The sequence below is a fragment of the Physeter macrocephalus genome, chromosome 7, assembly GCF_002837175.3.
Source record: "Physeter macrocephalus isolate SW-GA chromosome 7, ASM283717v5, whole genome shotgun sequence".
NCBI lineage: Eukaryota > Metazoa > Chordata > Mammalia > Artiodactyla > Physeteridae > Physeter > Physeter macrocephalus.
In genome coordinates, this window is record NC_041220.1 from 96,638,935 (window position 1) to 96,651,537 (window position 12,603).

General features: G+C 38.6%; 1 protein-coding gene across 2 annotated transcripts in view; it reads left to right on the plus strand.

The window, feature by feature from the left end:
• The window catches only part of KCNIP4 (potassium voltage-gated channel interacting protein 4), a 1,248,962-nt gene that overhangs the window by 1,094,780 nt on the left and 141,579 nt on the right, over positions 1-12,603 (plus strand). Inside the window, exon 2 of one of the 2 annotated variants that reach the window (XM_024119502.1) lies at positions 11,945-12,046. The exons of the other annotated variant lie outside the window; for it this stretch is intronic. Within the exon in view, the coding sequence (XP_023975270.1) occupies positions 11,945-12,046 (102 nt within the window). The remainder of the gene's footprint in view (positions 1-11,944; positions 12,047-12,603) is intronic. 2 annotated transcript variants of the gene reach the window in all.

Here is a 12,603-nt window from a genome sequence, read left to right on the forward strand (position 1 = left end):
CTCAGTAAGTGAAGTAGTCTAGTTATTTACTGGAGCCATTACGAGTGCAGTAGGGAAGTCAGAATGTCAGACTCAGGAGGTAGACAGATGGACATGTGCTTACATCCTGGTCCTGCCGCTTATAAGCTACATGCATCTCCCTATGCTTAATGGCCTCACCTGTGATTTGTCTATCATAATATCATCTGCCACATGGAGTTTTTGTAAAGATTAAATGATACAATCCTTACATAATACTTGGCACGTAGAAAGTTCTTGTTACTGTTGTTAGAGGCCTCAGCTGTAGGCTTTATTTATCTCCACCTTTCCTTAGGGCAAGATCATGTTCAAGTGAGATCTGAAGGACTTTTCTGTTTTAATTGTTTAATTCTTCACATTTACGTTCCTCATTGGATTGTAAGTTTTATGAGAGCAGAAACTAGGTTTGTTTTTGACACTGCTTAGTAGGTGAACACTGAATATTTCTAGAATGAAACTTAAGTTAGATTACCTCACTAAAGATTTTGCTCAAAATCTTTCCCTTCTGCCTATTTCACTCTAAGTAAAAGCCAAAGTTCTTATAACACACTATGAGACTCTATAGGATTTTATACGAAAAGGAGCTGAGTAGAGTGAAGAAAAGGAAGCAGTTCTTAATTTTTTTTGAAAAAATCCTCTCAAGCATGTTGTTAAAGGGCTGTAGTCTGGTAACTGGCCAATCATAAAATGAACAGGGTAGCCTAGGCTATACTAAAATTAATGTGACTGGGTAGTGGAGGGGCAGAAAGATTCATTATATAATAAACACTCTGTTTGATAAGAAAATAAACTTTATAATCTCAAATTTTATTATAACTCAATTTATAAATTGCATTTGTGGTTTCTTGTCATCAGAAGACTCAACTTCACTCGGTTATAACTAGCTTTCTAATTTAAAATACACGATTGACTAATCCCAGAGGAAAATTTGAAGTTATACAATGCTTAATCATTCAAACACTTAAAAATATATTAAAAAAATTTTTTTTAACATCTTTATTGGAGTACCATTGTTTTACAATGGTGTGTTAGTTTCTGCTATATAACAAAGTGAATCAGTTATACATTTACATATATCTCCCCCCTCTTTCGTCTCCCTCCCACCCTCCCTATCCCACCCCTCTAGGTGGTCACCAAGCAACGAGCTGATCTCCCTGTGCTATGCGGCTGCTTTCCATTAGCTATCTATTTTAAATGGATTATTTGTGTTAGCTTGAAGAAAAGAAATTGTGCAGTTGGATTTAGGTTTAATTCATATTTATAATACAATTATTATTAAAGGGGCAACACTCAAGATAGAGATTTGGAGGATGCTTAAATTGCTGTTATATCAAAAAAAAAGGTACTGCTATCCTTTTTGAAATAATTCTTCTTGAGGTGGGTGCTGAGCATTAAACACATTTCAGGAGGAGAACATTATCAAGCCAGGAGCTATGTATATGTAACCTCATTTCAACCTCCTAACACCCCAGGACATAGCAAAGGCTGACATTACTATCATTCCCGTGATACAGGTGAGATCAAAGAGGCTCAGTGAGTTTAAGTTACTTTCCCAAAGTCTTACGAACAAAAAGTGGCAGAACTTATTCAAACCAGTTCTTTCTGACTCCAAAGCTGCAAGTCTTTCCGCTACAAATGTTGCCCAAATTACTTACATTTCTTACGTTACATTTTTTTTATGTTGGTACATTTTTTATGTTGTTTTATCACACAAGATGAGACCTAGCCCCTTAAATTTTTAAGTGCACCGCAGATCGCTATGTTGTATAGCAGATCTCCAGACCTACTCCAACTTGCGTAAGTGGAAGTTCATACCAGTTGAACATCATCTCCCCATCCCCTTCCCCCAGCCCCTAGCAACCAACAATCTACTCTCTGCTTCTATGAACTTGACTATTCTTGATGCTTTCCTCTCAGTGGAATCATGTCCTTCTGTGACTGGCTTATTTCACTTTGCCTAATGCCCTCAAGGTTCATCCATGTTGTCACACATGGCAAGATTCCCTTCTTTTTTTTAAGCTGAATAATATTCTATTGTACGCAAATATTTATATTTTAGCTCCCTGTCTCATCTCTCCTACTAATTACAGCTATTTTTAAATACCATTTTTAAAAACAAATTTGCACAATTTACATCAATGACAGTGGAATGACCTCAATGACTGCACATTACTCTGTGGGAACGGACCTTACCAGTTGCTAATCCAGCATGACCAGATCATTTGTCATCTAAACCAGAACATTTCTGAACACAAAAAGGGGCTGCTAACAAATGGGATGTTAGGACAGCACATAAACTGTCACTGTCCTGGGCAAAGCAGGAGGTCTTGTCACCCTACTTATAGGGAACTCCAGATAACTTCCCAACTCCCACACGAAAGATCTCACCACATAAGCAGTTTTGGCAATCTATGCAGAGGAACAAAGGACAATTGGGCTTCAATGATGAATCTTAAAGGATCCCAAAGAAAGTAGATGCCTTTACCACGTTGTTGTTTTCTGCTAACATCCTCTGACTAGTATTGCCAATAGAGCAGGGCAGAAACGTGGACAAACACAAGCACTCAGTACCGGTTTGGAAAGCGTTAGCGCTTTTGACAATCTAGTTGTTTACTGACATTCGCCCAGCAATAACTTACAATGATTATCCCATACTCAGCTGACTAAAACTCTCTCTAAATGTTTCATGATGCACACACTCAACACAGAGGTAAAGAAGATCAAATGGGACCCTGTCTTGTCTGAGAGAGAGACTGAGTCAGAGGCAGAGAGAGAGACAGAGATAGAGCAGAGATACAGAAAGGAGCAATACAAAGAGACACATAGAAGAACAAAGACAGACACGGAGGCAGAGAAACACAGAGACAGAGACGGAGAGGGAGATAGAGATAAGTAAGCAAGAAACACTGAAGAAAGTGAGAGATAAATCTAAAGGAGACACAGAGGCAGGGAGAAACACAGGAGAGAGATGAAGAGGTTGACAGAGCAGCACTCATTTTATGAGAAACAGGTGTCTTCAAATGGCAGCTCTGAGTCAAATTTACTCTATTTACATTTAGATTCTATAGATTATTGCCAGCAAATTCAAGCACTTTCTGGCTCCCTCTTCTGGATTAACTGATAAAGACGGTAACTTGTTTCACAACCAGGCAAAACAAAGCAGGTCAGTTAGGAAGGTCAGTGTGACACCTCCAAATTCATAGTTACAAAATTAAATGTAGATATTTTCCCCTGATTTTCAGTCACTAACCCTGCTGCTACCCTTCTTAAAAGTGAATGATTACAATTGCCGGCTGACTGCAGGATCCGCTAACAATTGGTGCAGTTTGACAGCAATTTTCAGCAAGAATCATCACCAGAGTACAAACTGCAAATTATCTGGGGCCCTGCTTCTTCAGGAATACATTTGAAAAGGCAAAATGAACTCTGTGTGTGTGTGTGTGTGTGTGTGTGTGTGTGTGTGTGTGTGTGTGTGTTTATGAGCCCCAAACCCATTTAAAAAATAGACTTGTGAGTGATAAGTTCCCATTTTTGACCAGTGAAGACTGTGCTTCCTAGTCCAGCACCAAGTCACTGCTCATGAATCAGCTTGTCACCGATTCAAAGGAGATACAGGCAGGATCACCGTGCCACTGCAGTGCCCGGTGATTTTGTCATAGTTATTGATTCATGGAAGACACCATGTCTGTGGAAACATTATTAGCCATTTTCCTCCACCAGACATCCACAGGCTTAGGATCCAGGAAGAAAAACATTATCTGGGGCCCTGCTTCTTCAGGAATACATTTGAAAAGGCAAAATGAACTGTGTGTGTGTGTGTGTGTGTGTGTGTGTGTGTGTGTATTTATGAGCCCCAAACCCATTTAAAAAATAGACTTGTGAGTGATAAGTTCCCATTTTTGACCAGTGAAGACTGTGCTTCCTAGTCCAGCACCAAGTCACTGCTCATGAATCAGCTTGTCACCGATTCAAAGGAGATACAGGCAGGATCACCGTGCCACTGCAGTGCCCGGTGATTTTGTCATAGTTATTGATTCATGGAAGACACCATGTCTGTGGAAACATTATTAGCCATTTTCCTCCACCAGACATCCACAGGCTTAGGATCCAGGAAGAAAAACATCGTCCATAATTCAAAAGCACAAGATGGAAGCTTGAACAGGGCTGTGAATTATGGAGCAGGAGCCTTTGTTCCCATGCAAAGCCACAGGAAATATTCGTTTTTGCTATCAGCTGTCCTAGAAAAAGGAGGAAGATAAGCCTAATTCTCATTATGGTGAAATTACCATTTCTATTACCATCATAGTTACTTATTAAATTCATAATTCATGGCCCATCACTCATCCCTGAAGCCTGACATTTACACATAATGGCATTTCTTTGTGTAACAGGAAAAGCAGTCTGTGAAAAATGACCACTTGCATATACATTGTTGAGATGTGGAAGGGTCGGAAATACAGAGCAACCAGAGTGATGATGGGCTGATTGGTTCTCTGTAATGTCAGGCTTTGTAAGATGAAACCTTTCCCATTGGTAAAAATGAATGCACTTTCATTCAGTTATATTATGATTTAAAGTGGCCTACTTACTTGCACACTTACTTTTTATTCTTTGGTTTGTATTCCTTTCTTTCATGATTTCTGAAGCACTAGGACCCTAGTAGACTGGAGTAACTTCTAGTTGCAGGGATAAGGGAGTTGACTTAATTTTGATTTGTAAGGCAATAATTTTGTTATAGATTATTGGATTCAGCAGTTTATATAGCCAATTAATTGAAGGTATTCATCTGTCCATTGCAGGTGTCAATAAATATTAACTGAATAAATTAATAAATGAGTAAGATTAATCACTCAATAAATATATATATATTAGTGCCTAATATATGTAATACACTGTGCTAGTTGCTAATAATCAAAATAGGGTAAGAAACTTTCTCAGCTCATTCGGTATTTTTGCTAAAATATCGCTCCAATGAAACCTCCCTGGCCACCACATTTAAAATTACAAGTCTTCCTTATCCCACCTCCTAACCTGTTCCCCAGTAGGCCTCAGCCCTGCTTTCAATCTGACAAACTTTATATTTTGCTATTTATTTTTGCTTATTACTTCTTCTTCCCTGACTCTAATGTAACATCGATTAAAGCCGGAATTTTTGTCTGGTTTATTCACTGAAGTATTCCCAGCACCTGGGATAGTACAAAGCACAGTGAAGGCATTCAATAAATGTTTTTTGAATAAGTGAAATAAGGAACGAATAAAATTCGTCCCTCAGAGAATGCAGGTTTAATAAAAGAAACTAATAAATCAGTCATGTAATATAATAGATGTTACCATCAGTGTAGATGGTTAGACCCCAGAGAACAGGGACATTTTCTTATATGACCACTGTGTATACACAATTCTACAACCAACACTATTTACAATATATGCATTATAATAAGTTCTTTTTAAATAAATGAATAAATCAATATTTATGTGATGCAATTAATCTATCAAAGAGTATTTGGTTTCTATGGGGGTAAATTGCCCTCCATACTAAGGCATTTTGCTGGTCGACCTACCTTCACCATCAGTCTTCTTTCAGTGTTATTGGCTGGGGAATGCAGTCCGTAGCATCCTTAGTAGAGTGCCTTCACACACAGCTGTCCAGTTGGAGTGTGGGAAGGACACTGCTTCACATGCTGTGAGGATGTATACCCCCATGCAGATTCCAAATGCATCTGCCAATTACAGACATGCGGCCAATCTGCACATTTTGAGACCATGTCATAAGACATAGAGTCTGATTTCATACTTTCATTAGATATTGATTGAACACTCTTTATATTTGAGGAGCTGTGGAAAGTAATGGGGATACAGTAGTGAATAAAAAAGATTGGGTTTCTGGCTTCATGATATGGTTGAGTGTAAGTCTACTGTATTATATATTCTCCTTGCTTCTCTGTTCTGTCCCTGACTTCTTTGGGGTTAACCAAATATTTTTGATATTACATTTTAATTCCTCAATTGGAATTTTGACTGCCCTTCCTTTTATTATTTTCATTTGTTTTCCTAGCATCTAGAAATTGTAATCTGTCTCCTTCACTTATTCAGACTACTTACAGTTAATATTGTCCCACTTTGTGTAAAATGTACAACAGTAAAATTTCATTTACTTTCCCCCATACTTTATGCTATTATTGTCAGAAATGTAATATCTACAAATGAAATAAACCCCACAATATTTTTTGGTTGTTTTAAACAAAGGAAATAAGAGGAAAATGAGATATTTTATATTTATTCACATATTTTCAATTTCCAGTGCTCTTTATTTCTACCTGTACATCTAACTTTTCATATCATGTAATTTCCATGTACATGATAATTTCATATCATGTAATGAAGAAATTCCTTTATAATTCCTGGCAATACAGGTCTAGTAGCTATGATTTCTCTCAGCTTTAGTTTATCTGAAAATATCTTTATTTCATCTTTATTCTCAAAAAACTATTTTCACTGAATATAGAATTCTGGGTTGAAAGTCTTTTTGTTCCCCCCAGAACTTATTCCATTGTTTTCTGTCATCTATTGTTTCTAATGGAAAACCATTCTTATATTATTTAACCTCTATAACACATCTTTTTAGTCTGTTTTTTTTGAGAGTTTTCTAATTTTTTTCAATAATTTGACTATGACACGTCTATGTGATTCATCTTGTATTTATCTTGATTGAGGTTCAAGTTTCTTGGATATGTACATTGATGTTTATAAACAAATTTGGAATGTTTTGGCCATTTATTTTTCTAATTTTTCTCTTCTATCTCATTTGGTTCTCTAATTACATTCATGTTAGACTATTTGATATTGTCTCACAAATCACTAAGGGTCTGTTTATTTTTTAATCTCTTTTCCTCTCTGTTATTCAGATTAGATGATTGTCTCTTTTCATCTCCATTCAAGCTCTTAACTCTTTTCTCAGTCGTGCCCAATCTGCTGTTAAGCCCATCTCAAAAAGCTCTTTCATTTTAGATATCTTACTTTTCACATCTAAAATTTCCATTTGGTTCCTTTTGTAATTTTATTTTCACTGCTAAAATGTTTCACCTGTTTACTTATTATGACTAATTTTTTCTTTGAAGTCCAACATCTGTGTCATCCTAGGGTCTGTTTCTATTGACTGCTTTTTAAAAAATCTTGAGTATGGGTCACATTTTTGTACTCCTTCACACGTCTACTAATGCTTGGTAGCATGATGGACATTGTTATAGTACATTGTAGGGAGTTTAGATTGTGTTATCTTCTTTTAAAGTGTGTAGAGTATTCCTCTGGAAGGCTTTCCACAGTTTCTAGCACTTTTGGTCTTGCCAACTTCAGTTCTATTATATGTTAGGATAGGTCAATTTTGATTTTATACTTAGTTATAAGGTGTGGCTCTTACTCTGGGAAATGATACTTTCTCCAAAAGCATAGTCTTTCTGAGCTCTCCAGTGCAAGCCAGAGGTGCTCAATGCACAGTGCAATTTCTTTCTTTCCTTCTTTCTCTCTTTTTTTTACTCTTCTTTTTTATTTTAATTTTTTTGGGGGGAGACTGGGCAAGAACTCCAACATCTTGCAGCACTGTACAATTTCTGATATCTCCATTCAGTTCTCAGTCCTATAGCAGCTTCTGCTTGCTGAGTATTATGAAGTCTGTCCCTGAGCGTGCATCACCCAGCCCTTGGTCAATGACTGTATTAGTCAGTGTTTTCTGGAGAAACAGAACCAAGAGGATATATACAGATAAACAGAAAGACACTTATGTTGAAAGATTGGCTCATTCAATTACAAAGGCTGAGAAGTCCCACAATCTACCATCTGCAAGCTAGAGGCCCAGGAAAGCTGATGGTATAATTCCAGTCCAAACTCAAAGGCCTGAGAACCAGGGGAGCCAATGATGTAAGTCCCAGTCAGAGTCAATACACCTGAGAACCAGGAGCACCAATGTCTGAAGTCAGGAGAAAATAGGCGTCTGAACTCAGGCAGAGAACAAATCCACCTTCCTCTACTTTTTTGTTCTGTTCAAGCCCTCAACGTATTGGATGATGCCCACCAGCACTGATGAATGTGATCTTTTTTATTCAGTCTACCAATTAAATTGTTAATCTATTCTAGAAACATCCTCACAGACATACCCAGAGATAATGTTTTGCCAGCTATCTGGACAACCTTTAGCCCAGTTATGTTGACACATACAGTTCACCATCACAATGGCCCACATTCATTTAATTTTCACACAGCTCCTCCCCTCTGACACACATAACAGTTCTCTCTTCTTCGGCACCTTGCCCTGCAAACTCCAATCTCTGCCACCTCAGCACGGTAAGCGTGCCCTCCACCTCTCTGAACTCTGGAAAGAAAATGCCCCCAGGTAGAGGGAGCTGGGCACTGTAGAGCTCACCTCTTGGGTTTTTCTCTCCAGTACCACTGTTCTACATTGCTTGCTGTTCAGTGCTTAGAAACAGTTGCCTCATATACAGGCATACCTCATTTTATTGCACTTTACAGATATTGCTTTTTTTTTTTTTTTTTTTTTTTTTTACAAATTGAAGGTTTATGGCAACACTGGGTTGTCAGATGATGGTACTGGGAAACAAAAAATTTATGTGACTCATTTTATTGTGGCATTCACTTTATTGCAGTGTTCTGGAACAGAATCTGCAATGTCTCTGAGGTACGCATGTAACTTGCCAGTTATATGGTTGCTTATGGTGAGATAATACTTCCAATAATATTTATTTATTCTCTAAAGGCTGGAGGTAGAAATCTTCAATCTTACATTGCAGTAGGGAAGACATGTCAAATACATAATTGTATCATCAATTGTTTTAATGATATTTGTGATAAGGCTATGAAGGAGAAACACAGGAAACTATAGGAGCATAGAGTAAAGCTGTTCATAACCTAGTTTTGTCTGCCATGTAAAGTTTTCCTCAGAAAGTGATTATTGAACTGAAATCTCAAGTATGACAGAGCAGAAGTTAACTAGGCCACAATGAAGTAAAACAAAATTTCAGAGAGAGATAATAGCATGTGGAAAGGACCTGAGGGGTACACTGAAGGACTGAAAAAAATTAATATCTAACATTCACTGAGCATACGTTAGGAACAGTCACTGTGCTAAATGCTTTATATATTATCTCATTAGATTCTAACAACATTATGAGGTAGATACTATTACTAATCCATTTTATTGATGAGGAAACTGAGATTCGGAGAGATTAAATACCCCAAATCATATAGCACTGGGATCTACCTAGGCTGTTTTATTACCATGCTGGGACACTCAGACACTATAAGGGGAAAACAGCAGAATGATCTGATAGCAGAGAAGGAAAGATGGGGAGGGAGAGGAAGGGAGAGCTAAAGCTCTCTTTAGCTTTTTAGCTAAAGCTCTCATTGAGAAGAAAACACAATAAAAACCACCGTATACAATTTACATTTAAATATATTCCTAAAAGGGACTTAAAAAATATGTTTTGACAACCAAGATCTTTAGAATAAAGTCTTCGTTTGTTTTATAAATAAAAGAAAGACACCCTAAGAAGTTTAATAATCTGTCCAAGGTCACCACTAAAATCTAAGACTTTTAACTACTGACTACAAACAGCAACCTATAAAATTTGTAGCCCCAAGTACAGTTCAGAAGATGCCCCTGGGAAGAACATCATTAATTGCCAAATTGGAGATGGGGACAGGGAATGTAACATTAATACTTAAGTACCTGGGAAGCAGAAAGACCCCTCTCCCACACCCAGGCCTGAGGGTCCAGGAAGCTGTCACAGAGAGAGTGAGCTTGGCAGATATCAGAATTTAAGGGAAAAGGAGGAAATCAAGAAACCAGCCAATATTTCTTGAGCGTCTGCCACATGCCAGGTTCAGGCATGTTTGTAGAGTTTGACTAGACAACAAGAAATCAAATCTGAAGCAAAGAAGCTGGGTAGGAGGTAACACTAGTCTCTCTCCTACTGCAGATGGCTGGTAGAACCTTCTCTCTCTAATTCCTTGTCAGGATAGGGTCTCAATCAGCAAGAGGGGATGATACCCAGAGCAATGGGGTGTGATGCAGGGGCAATAGAGAAGATAGAGCAGCGGAGGGACGTGGGTCGTTCTTCTCTAGGGAAGGCTGCAAACATGACAGGGAAAGTTTATCAAGGCAAGTGTGTTTGAACGGAGTTATGAAGGCTGCACGAACAGGTAGAAGTTGATAATTGGTGAAGGACCCACCAGACTGCGCATACAGTGGCACAGAGGTTTGAAAGAACATGAATGGAAGAAGCAGAATGTCCTGCTTGAGAAACTAAAGCAAAATCATCATGTTCCAGACACATTTACAAAGGAGAGGACACTTAGATGGACGTGTCTCTTTAGAAATATACGAAGAAGCCAGCTAGACTCTATTTTATGTAAATCAGACTTATTTCTCAAGTTTAAAAGCTCCCTTAGATACTAATCTAGGAAATGAAATCAGGTCTTCTTTTGGTATTGAAAGTGAATCTGTTCACTCATTTGTCAGACATTTATTGATCTCTTCTTATGTGCCACGCTCTCAACCAGCACTTGGCATATCAAGTAAGCAAGATATTTCACACCATATGTGTAAAGGGGAGAGGAGGGACCTGTTGTGTGAGTTTCAACAAAGGCAAGAAGGGTGGCATGGCCAGTGGCTGATGGTCTAAGACAGGGAGGGTGGTAGACAATGCTGTCAGAGTGAGACAGGGCCAGATCATGCAGGGATTGGGGTCCGTGGTAGAAAGTGTGAATTTTTTTCATGAAGGTTTTAGGGGGCTTTTAAGCATGTAGATGATCTGATGTGATTTTCGTAGCTACTAGTTTGCTGTCAGCCCAACACAAGAGATCTATCAGGTTTTTTAGCCAGTGGACACCAATGGTAGGATGAACAGCTCCAGAGGGAAATAGATCAGTAGCCTTGCAGTCAGGACTCTTTATAATTCCAAGATGGGAATTATAAAGTAGAAAAGCAACAAGAGATACATTTGCCATGTTCATATTATAAAGATGGTCTACCCGTGATTTAAATTGGTCCTTTTGCTGTTGCTTTATACTTAGGGAGGCAATATATATAGCAACATGCAAATTCAGGCTTCTTGTCACTCAGTGGGCAAGTTGATGCTCAGCTGAACAAGTGTGACTCCTGACACCAATAGTTTTTCAAGCGCTTGCTAGCTTGCCCACTGGGTCACTACTGATTTTTCCTGAGTCGTCTCCAACTATCTGAAGTCACAGATACTGCTCCGTCTACTCCTGGGTTAACATTTTGTGAACCCACCTCGTTTCTTTTGGAATCACTCTGTTTGAATGAGCCCCATCCATTAATGTCCACATGTGAATATATGAAGGATGTCCCATCTCTGGGCACGTCAGCTTATGCTAATGAAGCTGTGTATGAAGGACATCTATTTTCTCACTTTCAGGGAAGGCAAAGGTACTAACAGATGATTGCGATGTGAATGATTTATGCAGAGCACCCACTCCTCTGGAATCAAAGATGGGGAGCAATGCATGCACAAAATGGTCACGTGGGCCCTTCTTACTGGTTTCAATATTGAAATTTCAATCCAGTTAACTCTTTTAGTGATATTTGTTGTATTCCCAATTTAAGACCAAAAAAAAGCCAGCAAATTTTATTTTTGCCACTCATTAGATATACTTGCATGATTCTTTTTTCATGGGGTAATCGTGATCTAATGCAACATAAAGAAAACCTAAAAAGTGAGAAAAGCAAAGGGAAAACAAGGATTTAATTTTTTCCTTCTGGGATCCCAGCCCTCTGCCTGAGCGGATGGCTGCTCCCAGATCTTGCCTGCCTGGCGTCTGCTGACACACCCTGCAGCATGCCTGAGTTTCTCTCTGCAGACAGCATTAACAGAACCCATCCCGTATCTTCTAGGTTTCCTGTACACTCAGAACAGCACCAAGCGCAGCATTAAAGAGCGGCTCATGAAGCTCTTGCCCTGCTCAGCTGCCAAAACGTCGTCTCCTGCTGTTCAAAGCAAGTTTGTTTGTTTGTTTTTCTCCCCCAAACTTCACTTGTTTTGTTTGTTTAGGTCTGCATGCATTGCAGTTCTCTGCTTCTAAAAAGAATCCATATATTGTATTCCGCAAAACTAACTCTATCGATGTCCTCGTGTTTACCTAAATACCCGGGGAACCTCTGTGCAGTTGTGAGGCACTTCCCATTTGGCAGACTGACAGCACAGTGCTAGTGACAGGAGTCTGGGCTTCAAAACATTTGGAAATTTTTGTTTGATCTGAGGTGTAGGGACGCGGCTCAGATAACTCTAGGGATTCCCATTGTCTAAATTGTAAGCAGAGCAGCTGTTCACTTTAAACTGCAATGCCTCGTAAATTTCCTGATTCACATACATGTATTTGTTGTGTAATTTAGATACTGCTAAACATCAGAAATGTTACTAGGTTTGAAAAACTACTATAAAGTGGAGAACATTTACCAAATATGACTTTTCTTCTCTGCCCAGTCTTTCCCTGTATCTTCAGGAGTCTCTAGGAAAACAAAACCAATACATATATACATGCAGGTCTTAGCTT